Below are 23,929 nucleotides of genomic sequence, written 5' to 3'. Positions count from 1 at the left end.
AGGGCCCCTCCTGTTGAGGAAACAGGATAGGCGTAAAATTCGAGAAATTCACAGAGTTAGGAGGAGAGTTGAAAATCTGGTGGGTTGGTGAATCCGCTGACGTGACCTGCCCTAGAAGGTATGGGAGCTCCCTGCTCCTTCTCACTCTCGCATCTTGCCCTACGGATCTCTTTCATGTAGGATGGTCTTGAGTTGTATCCCTTATAATAAACCTAAAAAGTAAACTGTTAAAAAGAAAGTTGACTTGATGCAAAGAAGGAAAGATACCTAATCCCCAGCCATAGAAAAGGTCACTGGCAGGTGACAAGAAGAGAATCAACTCCCTTCTTCCAAAGGGGAATGTTCCCAATGGCACAGTGGCAGGAATATGATATGACACATGCACGAAGATATTGTCATGATACTAACCACTAGAAGTAACTCTAATGTCTGCCAACAGGGAGTGGTTGAAACTATGGAAAACCACACAGTGAGTGTAGGATGCAGAAGGCATCCCTATTAACTTCCCCAGCAGATACTCTTATATGAAGGAAGTAAGGTGAAGAACAGTATTTTGGTGCGATACCTCTTTTAGAATACAGGGGAGATATGGGTAGGTTTTCTTTTTTTAAACTAAAAATAGGGCCCTGGCTGGTGTAGCTCAGTGGATTGAGCACGGGCCTGTGAACCAAAGGATCATGGTTCGATTCCCAGTCAGGGCACATGCCTGGGTTGCAGGCCAGTTCCCAGCAGGGGATGCACAAGATACAACCATACATTGATATTTCTCTCCCTCTCTCCTTCCCTCCCCCTTTAAAGATAAATAAAAAAAATCTTTTCAAAATTTTTTTAAAAACTAAAAATAGGGTAAATCAGAAAACTAAAATGGTAATCTGTGGGGGAGGGGAAGAGGGGCAAGGAGACAATCCAGCTTCTCTGTATACACTCTATCATAGTTTTTACTTTGGACCTACTTAAATGTTCTAGATAATTAAACTCAAAACTGAAATGCTTTTCTGCACCATTCTCCCCAACCGCTCTACCCACCTCCCTTAGTCTGCAGCAGGAAGCCCCAGGGGGGACAAGACCAAGGTGATCTGGGGAGGGGCTGACCCTGCCACTGGCTATGTGGTGAGCAGCACCAGGGACCTGTTTAAATCACCTCCAACTCGCTGAGGACACCTCCCTGCTGAGCCCACCGGGGCTTCTGGCTACTGGAGGGCAACTTATCTTCAACTCAGACTAAAGGTGCATTGCCTCATTCTCCAGGTGGCACAGCAGCAGAATTCCCCAGCTCTGAAGGAACAAACTCAAAGGAAGTTTAGTTTCACTTTGGAAGACTTCCGGCCTTTCTTTTTGCAAGCCACATTTCCCTTTCTTTAAAAATCTGGAGTTCCTATTAGCAATATCTGAAGACCTGGCAGGGTATTTCCTGCTTATCTGGATGGCTTTAAAATCAGTTGGGCGAATTTCCTGGAATTAGAGGAATCACAGTTGCAGAAGTGGGCTCTGCCCAGCATCTCCAGACCCCAAGTTTCCTTGGTTTGTCTACTCCCTTGTGCTGATAAAATCATCCAGAACAGGGATGGAGAACAAGCTTTAAGGTCTGCCTGGCTCTCCTTCTCAGAGAATGCTGCACCCTCTGTTGGCACCCACCAAGTCTTTGTGTCAGACAGGAATGAATGAATGACCCACTGCCTGGCCATGTTTGGTCTTTCCCCTTTTCTCTAGGATGGTTCAGTAAGAAAATCCTATGCCACACTTGAAAATATTGACTTGCTTTTGGAATAAATTAGGGGACACTGCTTGAAATACAGGTTTTTCTCATTAAATGCAATGGTTCTCAGAGCTCTTTTATATAAGAAAACCTCATGGGTGCACACGAAACATGAGATGATTTTCTGAGTGTTATTTTATCTCCCACTTTATGCCGAGGGGCATAGTTACCTAGATAACTTGTGATACGCCTTCCAACCCCGAGAGTCTGTGAGAAAACATATGTAATGTTAGGTGCTGCCCCCTGAAGCCTCCTGCCCTCCCAGCACCTGACAACAATCTTCATCTTCATCTGTCGGTGGCCAGAGTCATCCAATGTCAGCAAGACAGCAGCACTTAGAGACCAAGGCTGAGCCTCAACCCTTAGAATCTATTGACTTTCTAAGAGACAAAGAGCCAAGTGTCATGTGTGCGTTTGTGTGTATGTATGTCATACACACATCAGTATCTGAGCACACACAGAAATACTTGAAAGAGTAGGGGAGAATTCAGTTTAGTAGACAAAAGAAACTGTGAGGAAAGAAAAGGGGGCTCTTGCTTAGTGTAGTATAATGTTGAATGTTGACTTGTAAGTGTAGAGAGAATACAGGAGATTGAGAATCATCGCTTTTCAATCAACATAGTAAATACTCAATCACACAAGAATGATCAGTGGATGCTCCATCTAGAGGACGCTTTTGATAGAAAGTAGTATATTTGCTTCACCTTAAAATGTCTCCCCAACAGTTGTTTATTAATTGCAAGGAAAATAGTAATTCTATAAAATTAACTATATAATGAACAAATCAGACAACATGTTGACCACACAATCAAAGTTAGCATCAAAAATGAGGAGCAGATGGATACCATTGCTTTCAGATATAATGTTGAGAAATATATATCATTTACATAAAATTCTAGCCAGAATACATAACTTGAATCTAATCATGAGAAAACACCGCACACATCAAAAATGAGGCAAATTCCATCTTTTAATAAAAGATGGTGGAGGAGGTAACTGTATTCTTTTAAAGTGTGAATGTACCACTGAAACCTATATAACTCTATTAACCAATTAAGGGTTAATAAGGGATGAAATTCTATCACCCCAATGAAGTCAATTAAAAAATAAATAATTAAAAATAATTTTTAAAAATAAAACTCCCACAAACTACCTAATTTGAACACAACCCATTTCTCCAAATAAGAAATACAAGTGGCCAACACGACATGAAAGGATGCCCAACATCACTAATCACTGGTCCATCACTAATCACTGATGCGGTCCAAATCAGAGCCGCAAGGAGATACCACCTCACACCCACTTGGACAGTTACTATCAAAAACCAGAAAAATAAGCATTAGTAAAGATGGGGAAAAATTGGAATGTTTACGTATTGTTGGTAGAAACAATGCAGCTTCTGTGGAAAACAATACGGTGTTTCCCCAAAAAATGAAACACAGAATTACTCTATGATCCATCAATTCCACCTCTGAGTCAATATCCCAAAGGACTGAAAGCAAGGTCTCGAAGAGGCATTTGTACTATGTTCAAAGGTGGAAGCAGCCCAAGTATCCATCAACTGATGAATGGATAAACAAAATGGAATATTATTCAGCCTTTAAAAGGAAGAAAATTCTGACATGGATAAACCTTGAGGGCATCATACTAATGAAATAAGCCAGTCACAAAAAGACAAATACTGTATAATTCCAGTTATATGAAGTACATAGAGTAGTTAAATTCATAGAAACTAGAATGGTGTTTATCAGGAGCTGGTGGAGGCACAGGGGTGAGCAGCTATTGCTTAGTGGATACAGTTTCGGTTTTGAAAAACAAAGAGTTCTAGATATTGGTGGCGTAACCATGTGAATGTACTTAACAGTCCTGAACTGTACATTGAAAAAATGGTTAAGATGATAAATTTTATGTTATGTGTTTTTTACCACAATTAAAAACAAAACCAAAAATTTCCAAGGCCAAGCTAACTTCACTGATGCTGACAGAGGCTGGGAAAATAGAACTGCCCAAGTCTGCCGGAAAGAAACAAATCCCAGGGAAGAATGTCATATATCTCCCAGGGATGATGACCACGTTGTGAGGAACAGGTCACAATGTCTCCTGATGTTTCCCTCTTCCTCCCACCCTTCCTTTTCTGGGCACTACAGAAACTCGGTTCTTGTACTCTCAGGGGGACTGGCTACATAATTTGTGGAGCTCAGTGTGAAACAAAAGTTCATACATTATGAAGGATTTCACACCAGCAACTGCACAGGCTGTACGCCCATGAAGCCAGCCCTGACCGAATCCCGAAAGAGAAGAACAGCTGACATAGTACAACAGAGCAGTGGAGCGGAGTCGCCTCAAACTAGCTAGTGAAAGCCATGATTTTGTTAGATTTTCAAAAATTCTGCAATACAGTTGATATCATATTGGTAACTTAAAATCAGCCTTTAAAATCAGTCCCTCTCTGTCTCTCTCTCCCTCCCCACTGCCACCTCTTCTTCTTGGGGGTTTGGGGTGGACAATGGAGAGAATGGTTAAATATCTTCCAACACACTGATGAACCTACCGGTAAGGCTTGACGGAATTGCTCAACATCTGAACCAGAAAATATTTCTTCCTTCCGGCCCCCGTTGGCTTCCTCTGCCACTGGGACACACCCCTCGAAAGCTGCTACTTCATTGGCCCGCAGCTGCCTTTGCTCAGCTTCTGCAAAAGGAAAATATTTGTTCTTTCAACTATGTCTGGCTATGTTGGTTTTAAGAGTTTGCCTGATCAGCTGGTCAATAGATCCATTCAGCAAGGCTTCTGTTTTAATATTTTCTGTGTTGGAGAAATTGTTAATGGAAAATGCTGATTAATAACTGTTTAATACTAATTTTGAAGACCATGAATCCTCACATTTTACCTACATGTTAGACTTAAAACTCAGACATATGAACTCTAAGAATTCTCAGTTAGAATGGATCATTGTGAGTACAGTGGGATTTGGTAACCGAATAAACAAAGAAGAGACCTACCAACATAATTAAATTGTGAGGATACAGTCCTCATTTGCATGAGGACAGATCAATCAGGGACCAGGGGCAGGGACTTCTGTCCCTATACAAACCAGTGCCTCTCTAGCTTGGAATCTTTAAAGACTGAAGATTCCATTTCCTAGGCCAGACCTGAGACACAAAAGCTGTCTGGCCAGAGCAGAACAGACCAGCGAAGAGTGTAACAGACCATCTCGGAGCTGCCTAGCTGGACAAAGGCCTGACCCCAGGGCCATCGGGCCCCAGGGGCAGCCTCAGAGCCTTGCTGTTTTAACAGCTGTGATGTGACACTATTTTCACAGCCATGCTGTACCGCTGTTTGCACTGAATAAAGTTTCCTTCTTCACCATACCCCAGTTTGGGGATTCCTCTTGGCCTCAAACTGGCACCAATGATCATCAGTTGACAAAAGTATGGATAAGTTAAAAGTTGGAAATAAGAGGGCCAAAATTCACCAGTACCTTTGGAGTGTTGTACAAGTGGGAACTGAAAACCACTGTGACTTTGTAAAGCTCTGGGAAATGCTCCTTTGTATGTACATGAAGGATCTGGGAGAACAAGCCCACACTAAGCACTATGAACTTTACAGGCTTTCAAACTGGAACAAATAGGCATGTGGGCCCAGAAAATAAGCCACTCAGTCGTCAAGAGACCTACAAAACCAAAAGATGCAAATTTTATGGCGAACATCAGAGGAAGGAAGAAACAAAACAGAAGTTTGTGCAGCGAATAAAAGAGAAAGAAGCCATTCTGGAAGAAGCTAAAAGAGAAGTATAGGCTAAATCTGAGTATCTTAAAAGTGTTCACCAAGAAGAGAGCATGAAACTTGAAGAAAAGAGAAGACTCTTGGAAGAAGAAATACTCCGTCTCTATAAAGAAAGTTGCCTCTGAGGTATACCAGAACCAGACTTTTACAGAAATGGGTAGCAGCCTGAAGATGGCCAAGGACTGCAAGAACTCCAGCTTTAGGTTAAAAAAAAAAAGTTCCAGATCACAGAAGATAATTACAAGCAGAAGTTATTAAAATGTTAGGAATATGCTGTGATTTTCTTGCTGTTTTTATTTGCTTTGTCACTTATTCTATATCTGGCAAATGGCCACCTATGGCAAATGGCAAACGGGAGCTTGTGTCTTAGTCGGATACACTAGACTTTGTCTTTGGCTCACACTCACTCGCAGAAGTCTAAAATCCACATAGCTACTGTCTTTCAGTCCTCTAGTCCTTCATTCTCACTGGCTAAATTAAGCCCAAACTCTTAGAACTGTAGAAAGTCACTATTAAACTATCAATTGACACCTATAATATAACAATAAATATATATATTTGGCCTCTGCTCCCTTTCCTGGCACACAGTTCCTGAAATCTGTATGAAGTGATGTCTTTCATATGTGTATGAGGTGACTGGTGGTTGGAGCCTCCTGGACAGACTCAGGATGGGGGCAGGTTGCCAGGAGAACCATCCATGTGATTGGAAGAATCTTCCTTCAGACCTCTAGGAGGAGAGAGGGACTAAAGGTAGAATTAATCACTATGGGCAATGATTCAATCAATCACACCTGCAGTTGAAGCCCCCCGAAAAATCCCTAACTGAAGAGGTTCAGAGAGCTTCTGGGTTGGTGAATGGGAGGAGGTGTGAGGAAGATGAACTGTCTGGAGAGCGCCTGGAAGCTCCGTGTTCCTTCCCCCATACTTTATCCTATACATCTCTTTCATTTGGCTGTTTCTTTTATAATAAACCAGCAATCTGGTAAGTGAACTGTTTTTCTGAGTCTGGAGTCATTCTACCAAAATATTGAACCAGAGTGGGGACCATGAGAACCACCAGATTGTACCCAAATAGGAAAGATGCTGTAATTTGAGGTCCCACTAATTGTAATTGGCGTCTGAAGTGTAGGTCAGTATTGGGGTCCTGAGACCTTAGGGTCTGCGCTAACTTTGGTTAGTGTCAAAATTGAGTTAAATGTAGGACATCCAGTAGGTGTCTGCAGAGAACTGGAGAATTGTTTGGTGTGGAAAAACTCAGGGATCAAAAGTGTTCCAGAAGGGTTGGCATGACAGTAGTAGAGGAAAACAAGAGTTTCTTTTTTTTCTTTTTCAACATTCAAAGAAGATCACACAGCAGGTAGGTTGTAGAAAAGAAAAATCAAAATTAGAATTTTTCTGATATGAAGCTCAGTCCCCAAGACTCATGGAGGCATTTATACATAAAAACTAGAGTGACTTCTGCAGACTTCAGATATTCAAAATAATCTGACAACCTACCCTATGTTTACTTTGTGTGGGTACATTACAGGAAAATGGCAACGTGCATAGGAAAAAAACTCAGTGATCAGAGTTCAGTGAGGATTGTAAATATACTTTCGACATCAACTTCCTGCTTTTTATTTTGCTTGAAACCTTGATGGTTAGAAACCTATTTTTATTATTCATAACTTTTACTTAAATTGTACATTTATTCATTGCTTTAGTTATGGTTTGAGATTTTATCAATTTAACAATATATTTTATTCCACAATTCATTTTGCATTTGTAGAATTTTTAGAGAGAAGTTTCCTTTTGGCTAGTTTCATTTTTAAGCAGAGAAATTTGCACACTAGGTTGACTCACTGAACTTAAATATGGGTGTGGTTACTGATAGCTATTGTTTAACAGCGGAAAAATAGAGTCATAAAAACACAAATTTTCACAGATTGGTATTTGGCGAGGCAGCCAGGTTTCACTTCTGCTCTGTGCCATTGGTATAATATAAAGCATTATATTGCTTTATATAATACCAAAGCAATAACACTTTTACAGGACAGACTAAAATAATAATAATAAATTTCTTCTCTGACAGAATTTGAGTATACCATATGAAAGTTTTCATGACTTTCTTCTCTGACAAACATATTCATAGCAACATGTATTGAATGCTTTACTTTGTCCTAGACATACATCTTATATGAATTATCAAATTGATACCTTGAAAAAAACCATGAGGAGAGTACTATCATTATCCCCATTTTATAGACCGGAAAAGTAAGACATGAAATGTCTTTCCTGAGGAAAGGACCCTCTGCACCACTAATACATGGAGTTCTGGTGATCAGACTCCTTAGCATAGCCCTTATGCTACCCTGCCTCCTTTTTTGTTATTTCATTCTAACCAATTTCCTATACTCTCATTTCACATAACAATGAAAAGATATTTGTCTAAAACTACTTTCTCCCACTAGAATGTAAGTTCCTAAGAGGAGTTTCTAAAACTATGTCTAGTTTGAATGCAAACAAAGTATGCATTCAATAAATGAGTTGGATAAACAAATTCAGGAGAGTTCTGGCTTTCCCAAGAGAATGTTATTAGAATGACCAATTATAACATGACAGATTAGTTTAAGAATTCCCGTGGTTTGGAGCAGAACAGCGACGGTGATGGCAGTGCTTGCTGTTCTGAGCCATTGATATACTTCTACAGGGAGTTGGTAGCACAGGTGGCTTGCATGGACGCTGGCAGTGGTGGCCAGCCTGCCACCGCAGCCTCAGTGTCTACAGCATGGCAGGTGCATCAGAACACCCTGAGGCATCCTCGGGCTCCTGCCCCACCTCCAGAACCTCCGTTCCAATCGGTCCTGCTGTATCCCTTGCACCGTCCATACTCCACACCTCCTTGCTGGTCTTTGGATCCAAATCCCTGTCATTGCCCCTCATGAAACATGGACTCATGATTTTAAACCTGGAAACCACATCTTTGCCAAGATAAAAGGTTATCCTCATTGGTTATCTCGAGATTGAAAGAGAAATAAAGGGGACTTCTGGCCAAGATGGAGCCATATGTAGATATACTTTGCCTCCTTGCACTACCAAAAGAATGACAACAAATTTAAAAAAAAACAGAACTACCAGAAAATTGAGCTGTATGGAAGTCCAACAACCAAGGAGTTAAAGAAGAAACATTTGTCCAGACCAATAGGAGGGCCTGAGTTGCACAGCTGGAGCAGAGAGGATGGTCCCCAAGGCGGTGGCTGGTAGACTGGGTAGACTAGCTAGTCCCACTTTTGCGTGTGGATAAGCCAGAAAAAACAACTGGGGACTGAGACAGACCGAGCAACCCAGGGTCCAAGCACAGGAAAAGAATGCCTCAAAAACTTTGTAAAAATCCGTGGGTGTTGCAGTGATGGGAGAGACTCCCATCCTCACAGGAAACTTCATTGGAGAGACTCATGGGGTCCTAGAATTGGGTACACAAAGCCACCCACCCAGGAATCAGCACCAGAAGGACCGAATTTACTTGTGGGTAGCAGGGGAAGTGACTGAAAGCCAGCTGAGAGCCAAGCAAGCAGCACTGTTCCCTCTCGGACCCTTCCCCCATATACAGCATTACAACACAGCAATGTGAGTTGCCCCACCCTGGCAAATACCTAAGGCTCTGCCCCTACTATGTAACAGACACAGAGACAAAAAAAAAAAAAAAGCCCAAATGAAAGAACAGATCAAAACACCAGAAAAAAATAGAACTAAGTGAGGAAGAGATAATCAACCTATCAGACAAAGGGTTCAAAATATTGGCAACCAGGATGCTCACAGAATTGGTTGAGTATGGTCAAAGAAATGGAGGAAAAAGTGAAGGTTATGCAAAGTGAAACAAAGAAAAATATACAGGGAACCAAGAGTGACAGGAAGAAAACCAGGTCTCAAATCAACAATTTGGAACGAAAGAAATAAACATCCAACTGGAACAGAATGAAGAAACAAGAATTTGAAAACATAAGGAGAGGCTTAGGAACCACCAGGACAATTTTAAACATTCCAACATCCAAACCATAGGGGTGCCAGAAGGAGAAGAGGGAGAGCAATAAATTGAAAACTTATTTGAAAACATAATGCAGAAGAACTTCCCCAATCTGGCAAAATACACACACACACACACACACACACACACACACGCACACTTTCAGTAAGTCCAGGAAGCTCAGAGAGTCCCAAAGAAGTTGGACCCAAGGAAGCACACACCAAGGCACATCATAATTAAGTTACCCAAGACTAAAGGAGAGAATCTTAGAAGCAGCAAGAGAAAAGGAGACAGTTGCCTACCAAGGAGTTCCCATAAATCCTTGCAGGCAAGAAAGAGAAGTATTCGGAAATAAAAGGCAAGGTCCTACATCCAAAATTACTCTATCCATCAAGCTATCATTTAGAATGGAAGGGCAGATAAAGTGCTTCCCAGATAAGGTAGATGAAGTTCTCAATGGAGCTGTAAAACAACCCACAAACTACCCATTTTCTTTTTTGGAACTCATGGCACTGCTTTTTCAGAAAATAAGGAAAAGCAAATAAACAAAAAGGCTTTAATGAAGGTTTATGGGAGACAGATAACAGTCCAAAAGTGAAATTTTCAGGTCAGCAGGCATCAACTAGGCAATCAAATGCATCCACTGATGTTGAAGCTGAAGAAAAAGAAACTAGTGTTTCAAAGGAAGATACTAACCACAAAGAAAAAGCCAGCAAATGAGGATGTGACTAATGCAATCGACATAACCGCTTCAAAAGCTGCCAGAAGAGGAAGAAAGACAAATGCATAAAAGCAAGTAGAAACCGAGGAGGCAGGAGCAGTGACAACAACAGCATCTGCTAATTTAAAAGTAAGTCCTAAGACAGGACACCCTGCAGCTACAGAAGTCCAGATTCCAAAACTAAGAGGCAGACCCAAAACAGAACTGTTTTTTCAGACAGTGACATTGTAACTAAAGAAGACAAAAGAAAGAAAAAGGAGCAAGAGGAAAAACAACCTAAAAAGCAGCTTTAAAAAGTTGAAGAGGGTCAGAAGAAAGACGATAAGCCAAGGAAAGAGCCAGACAAAAAATAGGGGAAGAAAGAAGCTGAATCAAAAAGGAAAAATTTAGCTAAAACAGGGGTTACATCAACCTCTGATTCTGAAGAGGAAGGAGATAACCAAGAAGGTGAAAAGAAGAGAAAAGGTGGAAGAAACTTTGAGACTACTCATAGAAGAATTATGGTCAAAGGCCAACATGAGAAAGAAGCAGCAGATAGAAAATGCAAGAAGAACAAATGGAAACTGAGCACCAGACAACATGTAATCTGCAGTGACAAAAAATATATCTCATTTTTGGCTCAAAGCAATAATCCAGTTACTGAAAAGAAAATGCAAGTGAAACAAATAAGAGATGAAGATCTTGAGACAGACTCATTGGACTGAAATCCCCTTCTGGCCCTTTGATGGAAGAATGTTCCAAATTCTAAATTGAGGACTTCATCAGTGGCATTATTACTGTGTTATCATTGTTAATTTTCTGTAAGGTACACACTACATACTAAGGTCAGCAAAAGTTTTTTTTCAAGCTGAAAATGAAGCTTTGTGTTTGAAAATTAGAATAAGCTGAAAAGATGGTGGTGTATTTCATTTATATGATTTATATGAGATTTATATTATTATTATGAAATGTATATTATTTCATGCAGAAAATATAAAAATTAATTTTGTTTTGAAGTTAGATGTTAAACTAGAATAGTTATTATACCCCAGAAAATGGGATAGTTGTGCCCTTCCCTTTATATTCCTTTGTTGCTTAATTCTTTAGAATCTTTTTTTAATCCTGAGAGATTAAACATAGCCTTGTTAAAACAAAAATGAAAATGTAACCAAAATTTTTAAATAAAGCTTTTTTAAAATAAACAAACAAACAAAAAAGAACTCCCATGGTCTGGTGCAAGCAAGCAAGCATAAGTTAATTACCTTTCTCTTTTTTATATATTTCTATCTTTTCCGTAAGTTTAGGTACAACAGCTGAGCAGAGATTCTCCAGTAACACCAGATTATCTGCATCTATTAGAGCTTGTTTCTCCAGGTGTCCCAGGAAACTTAGAGAGGTCTGCAAGAGAATCAATGGAGTCATATTTACTTGCCTACTGATCATTCATGCATTCGTGAAACACTACCTGCATAGCCACCAGGCACTAGGTTTTGTATTGATGAATAAGGTAGGTTGTTTATCCCAGAGGAGATCAGTAGTGTGGAAGAAGGGGCATTACCAATGCCCCTTCTCTATACAATCTCTATACAATCTACATTAATACCATATTTTATATATATAAATATCAGATCTTTTATACACACATACACCAGACAGTGCTTGCTACATATTAACCTCAAAAAACAACTTAATGATGTAGATACCACTATAATCACCATTTTAAAAATAAAACAACTGAGGCACAGAAAGATTCAATAACTTGTCCACTGTCAAAGAGCTAATAAGTGGCAAAGTTGGTATTTGAACCCTGGCAGTCTGATGTCAAAGCTCTCTTATTAACCATTGAGCTATACTACTTTTAACTCACAGCTGTGGATGATATAATAGATTAGAGCAGCATCAAAACAGAGGCACCAAGGAAATGAACATAAAACGTTCTAAAAGAATTTTACATTTGCTATTTTAAAAGAAAAAATCTGTTAAGTACTCCTAGAAAAAAACTGCAAATTTATTAGTATTATTTTAATATTGAATTACATATGGGGTTTAAGGCATCATAATCTTTTCAATGATTAGGGCTTTCCAGTGTACTCAGCTGGCTATGAAAAAACATATATGAACAAAATTATATTAGAGCCTTCAGAAAAGAAGAACTACTCAGAATCTGAACATTATCAGCAGAGTGGGATATGAGGAAGAGGTCTCTAGGCATACTGAATGGTTGAAAAGTTGAAAAAGAACAGTGTGTTCAGGAATATGGAGAAAAGGGCTTTGAGTGTGAACCATGGGTGAGAGCACTAGATCACAGCAGGAGCAATGGGCTGATACCAGGTGGTGAAAGAACACACACACCACGTGATAAGTTTGGGCAAGTGTGCCATGGGTCAAAGGGTGCCAATAGTAGCTTTTAAGAATAGTAACATGAACAGATTTGTTTTTAAACAGAAGTCATGGGGTTAGGTTGGAGGGGATGGATTAGAGAGAAAATGTTGGCAGAAAGATTAAATACGCTAGTGAAGAGATGAACACGACCTAGTCAGAAGCTGGTGGTGGAAAAGCAGAGGAGGCATGGGGTTTGAGAACATTTCTGAATTATAATTTGGTGAGTTTTGAAGCTCAGTTTGCAGTGGGTGAAGGAAGAGTCAAAGATGACTTAAAGCAGTGATACCACTCATTTATTTGTCATCTATTCAACAAAGCAGGCTTCACACAAGCTGTGCGAGAGGCGATACTTGAATTGCGTCTTGGAGGATGACTAGTCCTTCCCTGACAACATGGAAAAGGACATTCCAGATGAAGAAAACCATATGAGAAAAATTGTGAGAAACTAAAAACCTGTTTATGCGGAGGTTTGCAGTGGCTTCAGCAAAAACAGTTTAATTGGAGTGATGAAAGCCGAAGCCATATTGGAATGCATTGGAACATGATCAAGAGTTGAGTTAGTGGAGAAAGAGTGTGTGTGTAGACTATTCTTTCAAGAAGCCTGGCTGTAGAGGGAAGGAGGAAGTTGGAGCAGTAACATAGGAGGGAAGAGGAAGAGTTCATCACAATGTGTGTATGTATGTGCATTTTAAAAGAAGTCATTGAATGTGGAAGGTGGGGGGGTGGGTAGGGCGGGGGAGAGTAATGGGGAGGATGGGGAAATCTATCACTGAACAACAATAAAAAAATATTTTGAAGCTTGACAAAAACTATCTAGAGCAGCAATCAAAAGTATCATATAAATGAAATAAATTTGAATAATGTGAAAAAATAAAAGAAGTCACTTGAAAAAATGATCAACATCACTAGCCACCAGAAAGATGCAAATTAAAACCACAATGAGATATCACCTCACACTTGCCAAAATGGCCATAATTAATAAATCAACAAACGACAAGTGCTGGTGAGAACATAGAGAAAAGGGAACCCTACCACACTGCAGGTGGGAGTGCAGACTGGTGCAGCCACTGTGGAAAACAGTATGAAACTTCCCTCCAAAACTAGAAATGGAACTGCCCTTTGACCTAATGATTCTACTCTTGGGAATATCCCTGAAAAATCCTGAAACACCAGTTTCAAAAGAATTTATGTACCCCTATGTTCATAGCAGCACTATTTACAACAGCCAAGATGAAACAGCCTAAGTGCTCAGTAAATGAGTGGATTAAAAAAAAACTGTGGTATATCTATACAATGGAATACTATGCAGCAGAAAGAAAGAAAGAATTCCTGCCTTTTGTGACAGCATGGATGGAACTGGAGACTATTATGCTAGAGTGAAATAAGCCAGTTGGTGAAAGACAAATACCATATGATCTCACTTATAAAAGGAACCTCAAAAAACAAAATAAACTAATGAGCAAAATAGAAACAGAGGCATAGAATCATGCAACAGACTGACAGCTGAAAAAAGGGAGGGGGCAGGTGGTGATGGATTGAAAGAAGGTGGATGAAGTAGTCAAAGGACCCATAGACACAGACGATGGTGTAGGGACTGACTACAGAAGTGGGGGTCAGGCTGGGAGGAGGGGGGCACAGGGGAAAAATTGGGCCAACTGCAATACCGTAAACAATAAAATATTTTTTAAAAAGAAGTCACTCAAAATGCTAACGACAAAGGGCAAGTCCAGAATTACAAACTCACCCAATCAAAAGAGGCATTATAAATTTCCAAGAAATTCCAGACACAGGTATAAGACCCAAAAAGGCAAAGAGGTATGTGTGGCCCCACAAGTGGCACCAGCACACCCACAGCTTGGCCAGGGAATAAAGCAAGAGAGAGGAGAGGGTGAAGGAAGATTTATCCAAAGCTGATCTGCTGGGCAAAGGGGTTGGGGAGAGCCCCATACAAGGTGCTGTGGTAGGTTACGTACAAATAAGCTCTCTCTGAACCTCAAAACAGATGCTCCTATCTTGACAGCATCCTATCAGGAGGAAAAAAGGGGTTAAGACATAATTCCAGACAAGGTATACTTTGTTATACTTTGTAGAAAGTTTATTAAATGACAACTTCTACGCACACAATTTAAATGGCGTCTCTACACTAGTTTAAGAACACCACCTTGTCACAGATAGTTACTAGACTTATGGTAATCACTTGGTAAGGTATATAAATGTTGACTCACTATATTGTACACCTGAAACTAATAAGAAATTGTATGTCAACTATAATTTAAAAGAAATTTTAAAATAAAAGAACAAAACTTTTTGCTTTGTTTCTTTCCCAAAAAACTAGTAGATTTGGGTGTGGTTTCCTTTACATCATTCTATGTTGATTGCTACACTGAGAATGGATTTCCTGAAAGTTGAAGGCAGCTCTAGTGCTATCAGTGTGTCTGAAAGCTGTCAAAGAGGAAACCTAAGACACTCTACAAAGGTTGTGCTTGAGGGATGTGTGTCCCTCAAGTACAACCATATCAATTTAGAACCCTTCCATCTTGGCTGGTGTGGCTCAGTGAATTGAGTACCTGCTTGCCAACCGAAAGGTCGCTGATTTGATTCCAGGTTAGGGCACACGCCTGGGTTGCAGGCCAGGTCCCCAGTTGGGGGCCTGTGTGAGGCAACCATTTGATGTTTCTCTCCCTCTCTTTCTCCCTCCCTTCCCCTTACTCTAAAAATAAAATAAATAAAATCTTTTAAAAAATAAAAAGAACCCTTCCTTTTGGGCTGAGAGTCATTCAGGCTCTCCTCTAGTGGCTGGTGACAAACTTATTTCTGTGATCAAATCTTTTGCAATTGCAACTGCAGATAATGTAGCCTTATTAAAGCCCTAATATGGAAACTCATCTGGGTTGCTTAGAGATTGTCCTTTACACACTTCAGAAAGTTGGCCTGATCCCAAAGTCCAACAGAGATCAAACTGGATTATCTGAGGTGTATAACTCAACCATAATTCTTGGGTGAAGAATTAGATTTCCTTTGAAATAAAGCTGAGATCATTTGGAATCCAAGAAGGCAGTACAGTTTTCCTGAGTTGGACCAGGTTATGCTACAATTCTATGCCACATCTAAACATAACAACTCCTCCTGTTACTGTTGTACCAAGTGAAAAAGAAAACAAACATGAAATCATTTGGCTACTTGAGCATGAACTTTTTATGATTTAAAAGGTAATTTAGCAAGGGAGAGATGTTTAATATTCTGACCATAAGAATGTTTTTGTAGCAGCAAATGCCTTCAAGAATATGTCTAAAACCTGTGGAAACAGCCGGGGAAGCAGAGTTACAGTCCCCAGCTATTCTTAGTGGGCAAAATCATTGCTCAGTGTTGAACATATCAGGGACTCCTTTCATAAAGCTCCTCATCCTCCACTCAATTGTAGGGAGTAAGTACTTCTGTCCATGGCATCAGGAGAAGTGTAAAAATAGAACGTGGTCTCATTTTATTTATAAACCCAGAAAATGAAAAAATTGCCAAAGGATGTGCAAAGTTGGGGAAGAATACTAACAGAATAACCTGGAAAGCTTTCAAACTACAGAAATCTCCTCTAATGTTGAGAAATTCTGCATTTAACTTAAATTATGTCATTTGAATAAGTCATTGCTTTGAACAAATGCAAATACAAGCATATTAAAAAATTATTATCTGAAACAAGTCCCCTGGTTTTTTAATTCTCCAAGAACTTGCAGACCCTTAGGATATATGGCATATGCGTGTGTGTTATACAGTAGTTTCCCCTCATCTGTAGTTAAACGCATTCCAAGGTGCCCCCTAGACACCTGAAACCTTGAAAGGGCAGCTAACCCTTTACATACACTTTCTTATACAGAAATACCTATGATAAAGTTTAAATTTCTAGATTAGCACAGTAAGAGATAAACAACAAAATGAATAATAAAATAGAATAATTATAATAATAAACTGTAATAAAAGTCATGCAAGTGTGGTCTCTCCCAAAATATCTTATTGTACTCTTCATTTGATTCAATACACCTGTCAAGATATTTCTTCCACTACTCAAAACAGTTTTTAAATTTGTCGATTTTGATGCCTTTTAGTGCTTCTGCCATTTTTTGTTTCAACTCTTCCACATCAGCAAAACGTTTGCCTTTGAGGGCTTTTTTCCATCGGGGTGAGATTAGGTGAATTGGGAGGGTAGGGCATAGGGGCCACGCCTTCCTGGTCAAAAATCTGCTGAACACTGAGCACAGTGTGGGCAAGTGCACTCATAAATCACCCATTATGAAATGGACAAATGCATTCAAAAGTCTTCAAAAAAAAACAAAAACAAAAACACTGAAGCCGAATGCAGCCTCTCACAGAAATGCCAGCTGATACACTGATACAAATGGGTTCCTAGAACAGTCACCTAGCGGGGGAGGCCCGTACTACAAGGAGCCTACCTTTCAGAACATCATTTCTATTTGGGGGAGGTCCCATATATATTTACAAATGGAGTCTTATTAAGCCCTGGTACAGAAACTCACCTGGGTTTTCATGCCAGGGATTAATAGGACTGCATTATTTGAGGTTGCAATTGCAAAAGATTTCATCACAGAAATAAATTCTTTACCAGCCAGTGGAGAAGAACCTGAATTCCCCTCATCCAAAAAGGAAAGGTTCTAAATTCGTATGGTTACTCTAGAGGGACGAAAATGACATTCGTAGGGAGTTCTAGGTTTCCACACGTATATATTTACTTGTAGAAAGAGAACTAACAAAAATTAAAAACTTCAGTAAGGATAATAATTGCAATGGATTGAAACCCATCAGATACGTTTAAATCTATGAGTTCAAATTTATATTTTTAATGTATAACTTTTAGAGAATGACAGAAAACCACTCAATTATCACAAACACTGGGCAAATAAAAGAAAGAATAGAGCATTTATATATAAACTGTATTGCCAGGTAACCAAATAATAGACAAGGGGGAAACAAAATTATGAAATTTAAAAATCCTCATTTTGTAAACCCCAATGAATCAATACATAAAAGAATCAATATATAAAACCTCAACAGTTGCTAATATTTTTTAAAAGCCAGGAATTGTGTACATCCCAATAAGAGAATGCAACACAAGACCACTATGTTCTTGCCAAAAGGATCTAACCTGACTGAGTCTGATGAAGCCTCTGAGTTCAGCTGCCAGTTTACAGGAAATGCAGAAGACGGAAGCCTGCTGAACTGCACCAAGCACACACATCAGCAAAACCTAGATGAGGGGAAATTCTAGGGGCCGGTTGTCCTAGAATTCTTCAGCAGGTAAATTTTAAGCAAAAGAATAGAATTGTGGGGGGGGGGTTAACCTATGGATTAAGGGACATTCAAAAGAAAAAACTGGTCAAGACTAAACTGAGGTCTAGAGATGCACAGGAAAGTGATAAAATCATAAAGAAACCTAAGAACCTAATTACTATAAACACCAGGACAATGGTTACTTCTAAGGAGTGGAAAAGAGCTGCGACTGGGATGGGGCAAATGGAGGGGTTTCTGGAATAACTGGGGAAATTCAATTTCTTGACCTGAGTAGTGATTTTAAGGGTACTAGCCATTTGTTGTTAAGTTGGACTTTTTAAAATTTTAATTTTTTCTTACTCAAAAGCTTTAAGCATCAAATTTTTTTCATTTGAGTTATAATTATTTTCATACAGTTGATCAACACACGTGATAAATTTTGTCAAATAATTACTAAACATAGGTAAAATTCTATTGAAATTGTGTGTGATATGGAGTTTTTTAATAGTTTAACAGATAAATATTGTTTTTATTAGAATGAGACAGAGTTGAACATAAAGTTGGTTTTTTTGTTTTACTTCACCTTTTTTCTTATTTTCCTACCAAAATCTATCTTTATTTTTTAATATATTTTATTGATTATGCTATTACAGTTGTCCCATTTCCCCCCATCATTCCCCTCCACCCTGCACACCCCTCCCACCCACACTCCCCCCCCTTTAGTTCATGTCCATGCATCATAAGTTCTTTAGCTCCTACATTCCCCATACTATTCTTGCCTTCCCCCTGTCTATTTTCTACTTACCGTCTATGCTACTTATTCTCTCTACCTTCTCCCCCCTTCTCCTCCTCCCACTCCCCTATTGCTAATATTCCATATGATCTCCATTTCTGTGGTTCTCTTTTTGTTCTAGTTGTTTGCTTAGTGTGCTTTTGTTTTAGGTGTGCTTGTTAATAACTGTGAGTTTGCTGTCCTTTCACTGTTCAATTTTTTATCTTCTTTTTCTTAGATAAGTTCCTTTCACATGCCATATAATAAGGGCTTGGTGATGATAAACTCCTTCAACTTGACCTTATCTGGGAAGCACTTTATCTGCTCTTCCATTTGAAATGAAGGCTTTGCTGAATAAAACAATCTTGGATGTAGGTCCTTGCCTTTCATGACTTGGAGTACTTCTTTCCAGCCCCTTCTTGCCCATAAAGTCTCTTCTGAGAAATAAATCTGATGGGAACTCCTTTGTAGGTTACTGTCTCCTTACCTCTTGTTGCTTCTAGGATTCTCTCTTTTATTTTTATCTTGGGTAATGTAATTACGATGTGCCTTGGTGTGTTCCTTCTTGGGTCCAACTCCTTTGGGACTCTCTGAGCTTCCTGGACTTCCTAGAAGTCTATTTCCTTTGCCAGATTGGGGAAGTTCTCCTTTATTATTTGTTTAAATAACTTTCCCACTTATTGCTCTTCCTCTTCTCCTTCTGGTACCCCAATGATTCAGATGTTGGAACATTTAAAGATGTCCTGGGGGTTCCTAAGCCTCTTCTCATTTTTTAAAATTCTTGTTTTTTCATTCTTTTTTGTTTTATTGTTTCTTTATTCCTTCTAATCCATTCCATTGATTAGAGTCTCTGTTTTCTTCCCATCACTATTGGTTTCCTGTGCATTTTCCTTCATTTCGCTTAGCGTAACCTTCATTGTTCATCTAATTTGTGAACAAAATCAACCAATTCTGTGAGCATCCTGATCATCTGTGCTTTGAACTGTGCATCTGATAGGTTGGCTATCTCTTGGTTGCTTAAATATATTGGCTTTGGGGCTTTAATCTGTTCTTCCATTTGAGCCATTTTAGGGGAAGGGGTTCTGCTTGCACCTGTTACATAGTGAGGGGAGGAGCCTCAGGTGCTCACCAGGACGGAGCAACCCAGTTGCTGGGTTGTGATGCTGTATATGGGGCAGGGGTCCCAGAGGAAACGATGGCACTTGCTCTACTCTCTGCTCAATTTCAGTCACTTCCCCCACTTCCCCCAAGCAAACTGGGCCCTTCTGGTGCTGATTCCTGGTGGATGGGCTTGTGTACAATCTAGGACCCTGTGGGTCTCTCCAACAAACTATCCTGTGAGGTTGGGAGTCTCTCCCAGCACCTCAATTCTGACAAGTGTTTTCAATCGGTGCTTTTGGGCTTTATTTCCTGGTGCTGGGGTCCTGGGTTGTGTGGTCTGTCTCACTGGCCATTTTTGCCTGGTTTACCTGCACTCAAATGTGGGACTGGGGTCAGTCAGCTGCCTTGTGCGCCTCACTGGGTCTGCTTGTTGCCACCCCAAGCCTGGGGTCTGCCAACTGCCCCCTGCACACCTGTGTCTGCCAGCCACCACTTTTTCCTGCCGGGACCCCTCTCTGCCAACCACCGACTCTGCCCCTCTTACCAGTCTCGATGAATGGTTGTTGGACTTCCATACAGTTTAATTTTCTGTCAGTTCTGGGTGCTTTTTCATTTCTAATTTTTTGTTGTTAATTTTGATTGTGCGAGGAGGCACCGTGTGTCTACCTATGCCTCCATCTTGGCTAGAAGTCTGGTATTAGCCTTATAATAATTCATTTAGCTGTATGGTTTTTTGTGTGTCATGTTCTATACTATATTTTGGTGGTTTCTTTCAAGAATAAAAAAGTAAAAAGAAAAGGAAAAAGTGCAAAAAAAATAACAGAGGATATGAAAACTTCCAGGAGCTATCTAAGGAAGAAAATTAATAGATTCTGACAAAGGGCAATAACAATGAGAATTTATATCTTTTCACATCCCCATTGTGGTAGTTTAGTTCATCCCATTAATCCCCCTAGTTATTCATTGTAAAATCACATACTCAGAAAGTGTTTGGACCTTTTTTTTTTCCAGAAAGAAATAGAAAAGAGTAGATTATATCATCCCTTTCTTTCATGCTTTTATTCACAGCATTATTTGTAACAGATTCTGCAAGATTCTGGGGCTATAATGATGAGTAGACTCACTACCCACCCCCAAGGAACTCACAACCAATCTGTGGGAGAAAGGGACCTCTAGAGATGGCCAATCAAAGGATGCAAAAGGCTAAAATCCCAGAGGGTTCTAAAAGGGGGAAGATTAGATCTCAAAGAGTATGGCCAAAACAGAGAAATAACTTGCTTAGGTCTACAGAGCTGACACCAAGAAACATGTTTAATGAATTAGTAACATGGTCTTCATTTGAACTACCACATGTAAAACAGTTTCCCATTACTTAGCTATGATTAGAGGGGAAAAACATTGTCAATAGCAGTTGATTGGAGAGAATGTGATATAGGAGGACTGCATGCGTAGTCTAAAGAGCATCAGTGAGGTTCTCATTCATAAGTTGGAGGAATTTGTGGCTGTGCACTTAGTGCTACATTTTATAACTTCCGTATGTTAATGTATTTTTTTGTTATAAAACCTTATATAACTTAGAATCTAGTAAAAATAGTGGCTGAATAACACAATGAAAATCATGTTACAGAGTAAAGTTTGAAAATTGGTATTTCTGAAATTAACTAACTTGCTTGTCACAAGCTGCTATTGAAGTCTAAATAAATAAATATATATATATATATATATATATATATATATATATATATATATATATATATATATAGTATATCAAGTTTTGAGGCCTGGAAGAAAGATATGCAGCTACTTTCCTGCCAGTATAGCAAAAATAGTAGCGACTTCCGGTAAAGATGGCAGCGTAGTAAGACATGACTTGCCTCTTCGCACAACCACATCAGAATTACAACTAAAATATAGAACAACCATCACTCATAACCATCAGAAGTAAAGCTGAATGGAAGTCTGACAACTACAGAATTAAAGAAACTACATCCATCCAGACAGGTAGTAGGGACACAGACATGGAAGGATTGGTCCCTCACCCACATGTGATAGATAAAAATTTGGGAGGGGTATTTCAGAAACAAGAAGTCCCAGCCCCACACCAGGCTCCCAAGCCTAGGGTTCCAGTGCCAGGAAGGTAAGTCCCTACAACTTCGGGCTGCAAATCCCAGCAGGGATTGAATCGGTGGAAGAACCTTCTGGAGCCCAAAGCAGTTCCTCTTAAAAAACTGACACACAAAAATCACCTGCTAAGATTAACTCCTTCTGAGCTCCAGCAATATGGTAGCACTTGAAAGACACCAGTGGCACACAGAAAAACTGAAGTATCTGGCATCAAGGCAGGCAGAGGCCATTGTCCTTTTTCTAAGCCCTCTCCCCAACCCACACACACACAGAGCTGGCAAATTTTGCCACATCTGAGACTCCACCAACCTGGCTCACACTGTTTGTCTGCCTTAGAGATCCCCAGAAACTCTTCCCCACCCAGCTTACAGGCCCACCCACACTGCTTTTCCACATGAACAGTTGGTCTTGGCTCATGACTCACAGCTTCCTAAATCCTGTCAAACAAGTAACAACTGGCCTTAGTGAACCCCAGGACCAGCACTAGCAGCAGCCAGCCTAGATTCAAAACTTGGCTTCACTTGGTAATATCTTAGCCTAGCACAAGTAGCAGCCATTTCAGCTTACTTTATAGCTCAAGAAGAGTAGCCCTGGGCCAAACACAGGTAGGGGATGACCTTGGTCTGCACCACCCAGGAAACACCCAGGAATCCCCAGGGCCAGTGCACCCAGTGTACAGCTACAGACCACATTACAGCACCACCACCCGGCCCCTGCACAGCTGATCTTGCACAGAAGGCTAAGGTTGGTGGTAAGTGGTCATAGCCAGTCCTTGCAGCTGACTGGCCTGGGTGAATCTCTCCCATTGATCCGCCAACAGAAACCAAGGCTCAACTACAAGAGGAGGGTGGACTCAGCCCACACAAAGGGAACACCTCAAGTACCCTCCTTGGGTTGTAGAGGAGGCTGTGCCACTGGACCCTACCAGGTACTTACTACATTAGGCCTCACTACCAAGACACAGAGCCAAAGCAGCTGTACCTAACACACAGAAACAAATAAAGGGAGGCTGCCAAAATGTGGAGACAAAGAAACATGGCCCAAATGAAAGAACAGATCGAAATTCCAGAAAAAGAGTTAAACAAAATGGAGATAAGCAATCCATCAGATGCAGAGTTCAAAACACTAGTTATAAGGATGCTCAAGGAACTTAGTAAGGACCTCAACAGCTTAAAAAAGATCCAGTCAGAAATGAAGGATTCACTCATTGAAACAAAGAATAATTTACAGGGAAACAACAATAGAGTGGATGAAGCCAAGATTCATATCAATGATGTGGAACTTAAGGAAGCAAAATACAACCAATCAGAACAACAAAAAGAAAAGAGAATCTGAAAAAATGAAGATAGTGTAATCAGCCTGTGGGACAACTTCAAGAAGTCCAACATTTGCACCATAGTGGTACCGAAGGAGTGGTACAGAAGGAGAAGAGAAAGAGCAAGAAATTCGAAGTCTATTTGAAAAAAATAATGAAAGGTAACTTCCATAATCTGGTGGAGGAAATAGACATGCAAGTCCATGAAGCATGGAGAGTCCCAAACAAGGTGGATGCAAGGAGGCCCACTCCAAGACACATCATAATTAAAATGGCAAAGGTTAAACACAAGGAGAGAATCTTAGAAGCAGAAAGAGAAAAGCAGTTAGGTACCTACAGGAGAGTTCCCATAAGACTGTCAGCTGATCTCAAAAGAAACTTTGCAGGCTGGGAATTGGCAAGAAGTATTCAAAGTCATGAAAAGCAGAGACCTACAGCCAAGATTGCTCTATCCATCAAAGCTATCATTTAGAATCAAAGGGCAGAAAAATAGTTTCCCAAACAAGAAAAAAACTAAAGGATTTCATCATCACCAAACCATTATTATATGAAATGTTAAAGGGACTTTTTAATAAAAAGAAGATCAAAACTTTGAACAATAAAATGGCAAAATATACAAATCTATCAACAATTGAATCTAAAAACAAACTAATTAAACAAGAAGAACAGAGACAGAATCATGGATATGGAGAGCATTTTGATGGTTGCCAGAT

At 39.9% G+C, this 23,929-nt stretch overlaps 1 protein-coding gene and 1 pseudogene across 1 annotated transcript in view; one reads left to right on the top strand and one right to left on the bottom strand.

Annotated features, from left to right (window-relative positions):
* CASP10 (caspase 10) overlaps nt 1–23,929 on the bottom strand; it is a 35,672-nt gene that overhangs the window by 7,312 nt on the left and 4,431 nt on the right. Inside the window, exons 4-5 of the mRNA XM_053665156.1 lie at nt 11,508–11,643; nt 4,308–4,447 (exon numbers count right to left, since the gene is read on the bottom strand). Of these exons, the coding sequence (XP_053521131.1) occupies nt 4,308–4,447; nt 11,508–11,643 (276 nt within the window). The remainder of the gene's footprint in view (nt 1–4,307; nt 4,448–11,507; nt 11,644–23,929) is intronic.
* Nucleotides 5,353–11,228, top strand: LOC119065496 (PC4 and SFRS1-interacting protein-like; annotated as a pseudogene).

Source organism: Artibeus jamaicensis, unplaced genomic scaffold (genome assembly GCF_021234435.1).
Source record: "Artibeus jamaicensis isolate MK-2021 breed Jamaican fruit bat unplaced genomic scaffold, CSHL_Jam_final contig_391, whole genome shotgun sequence".
Classification (NCBI taxonomy): domain Eukaryota; kingdom Metazoa; phylum Chordata; class Mammalia; order Chiroptera; family Phyllostomidae; genus Artibeus; species Artibeus jamaicensis.
Note: the sequence above shows the minus strand (reverse complement) of the source record. Positions and strands in the feature narration are given on the sequence as shown.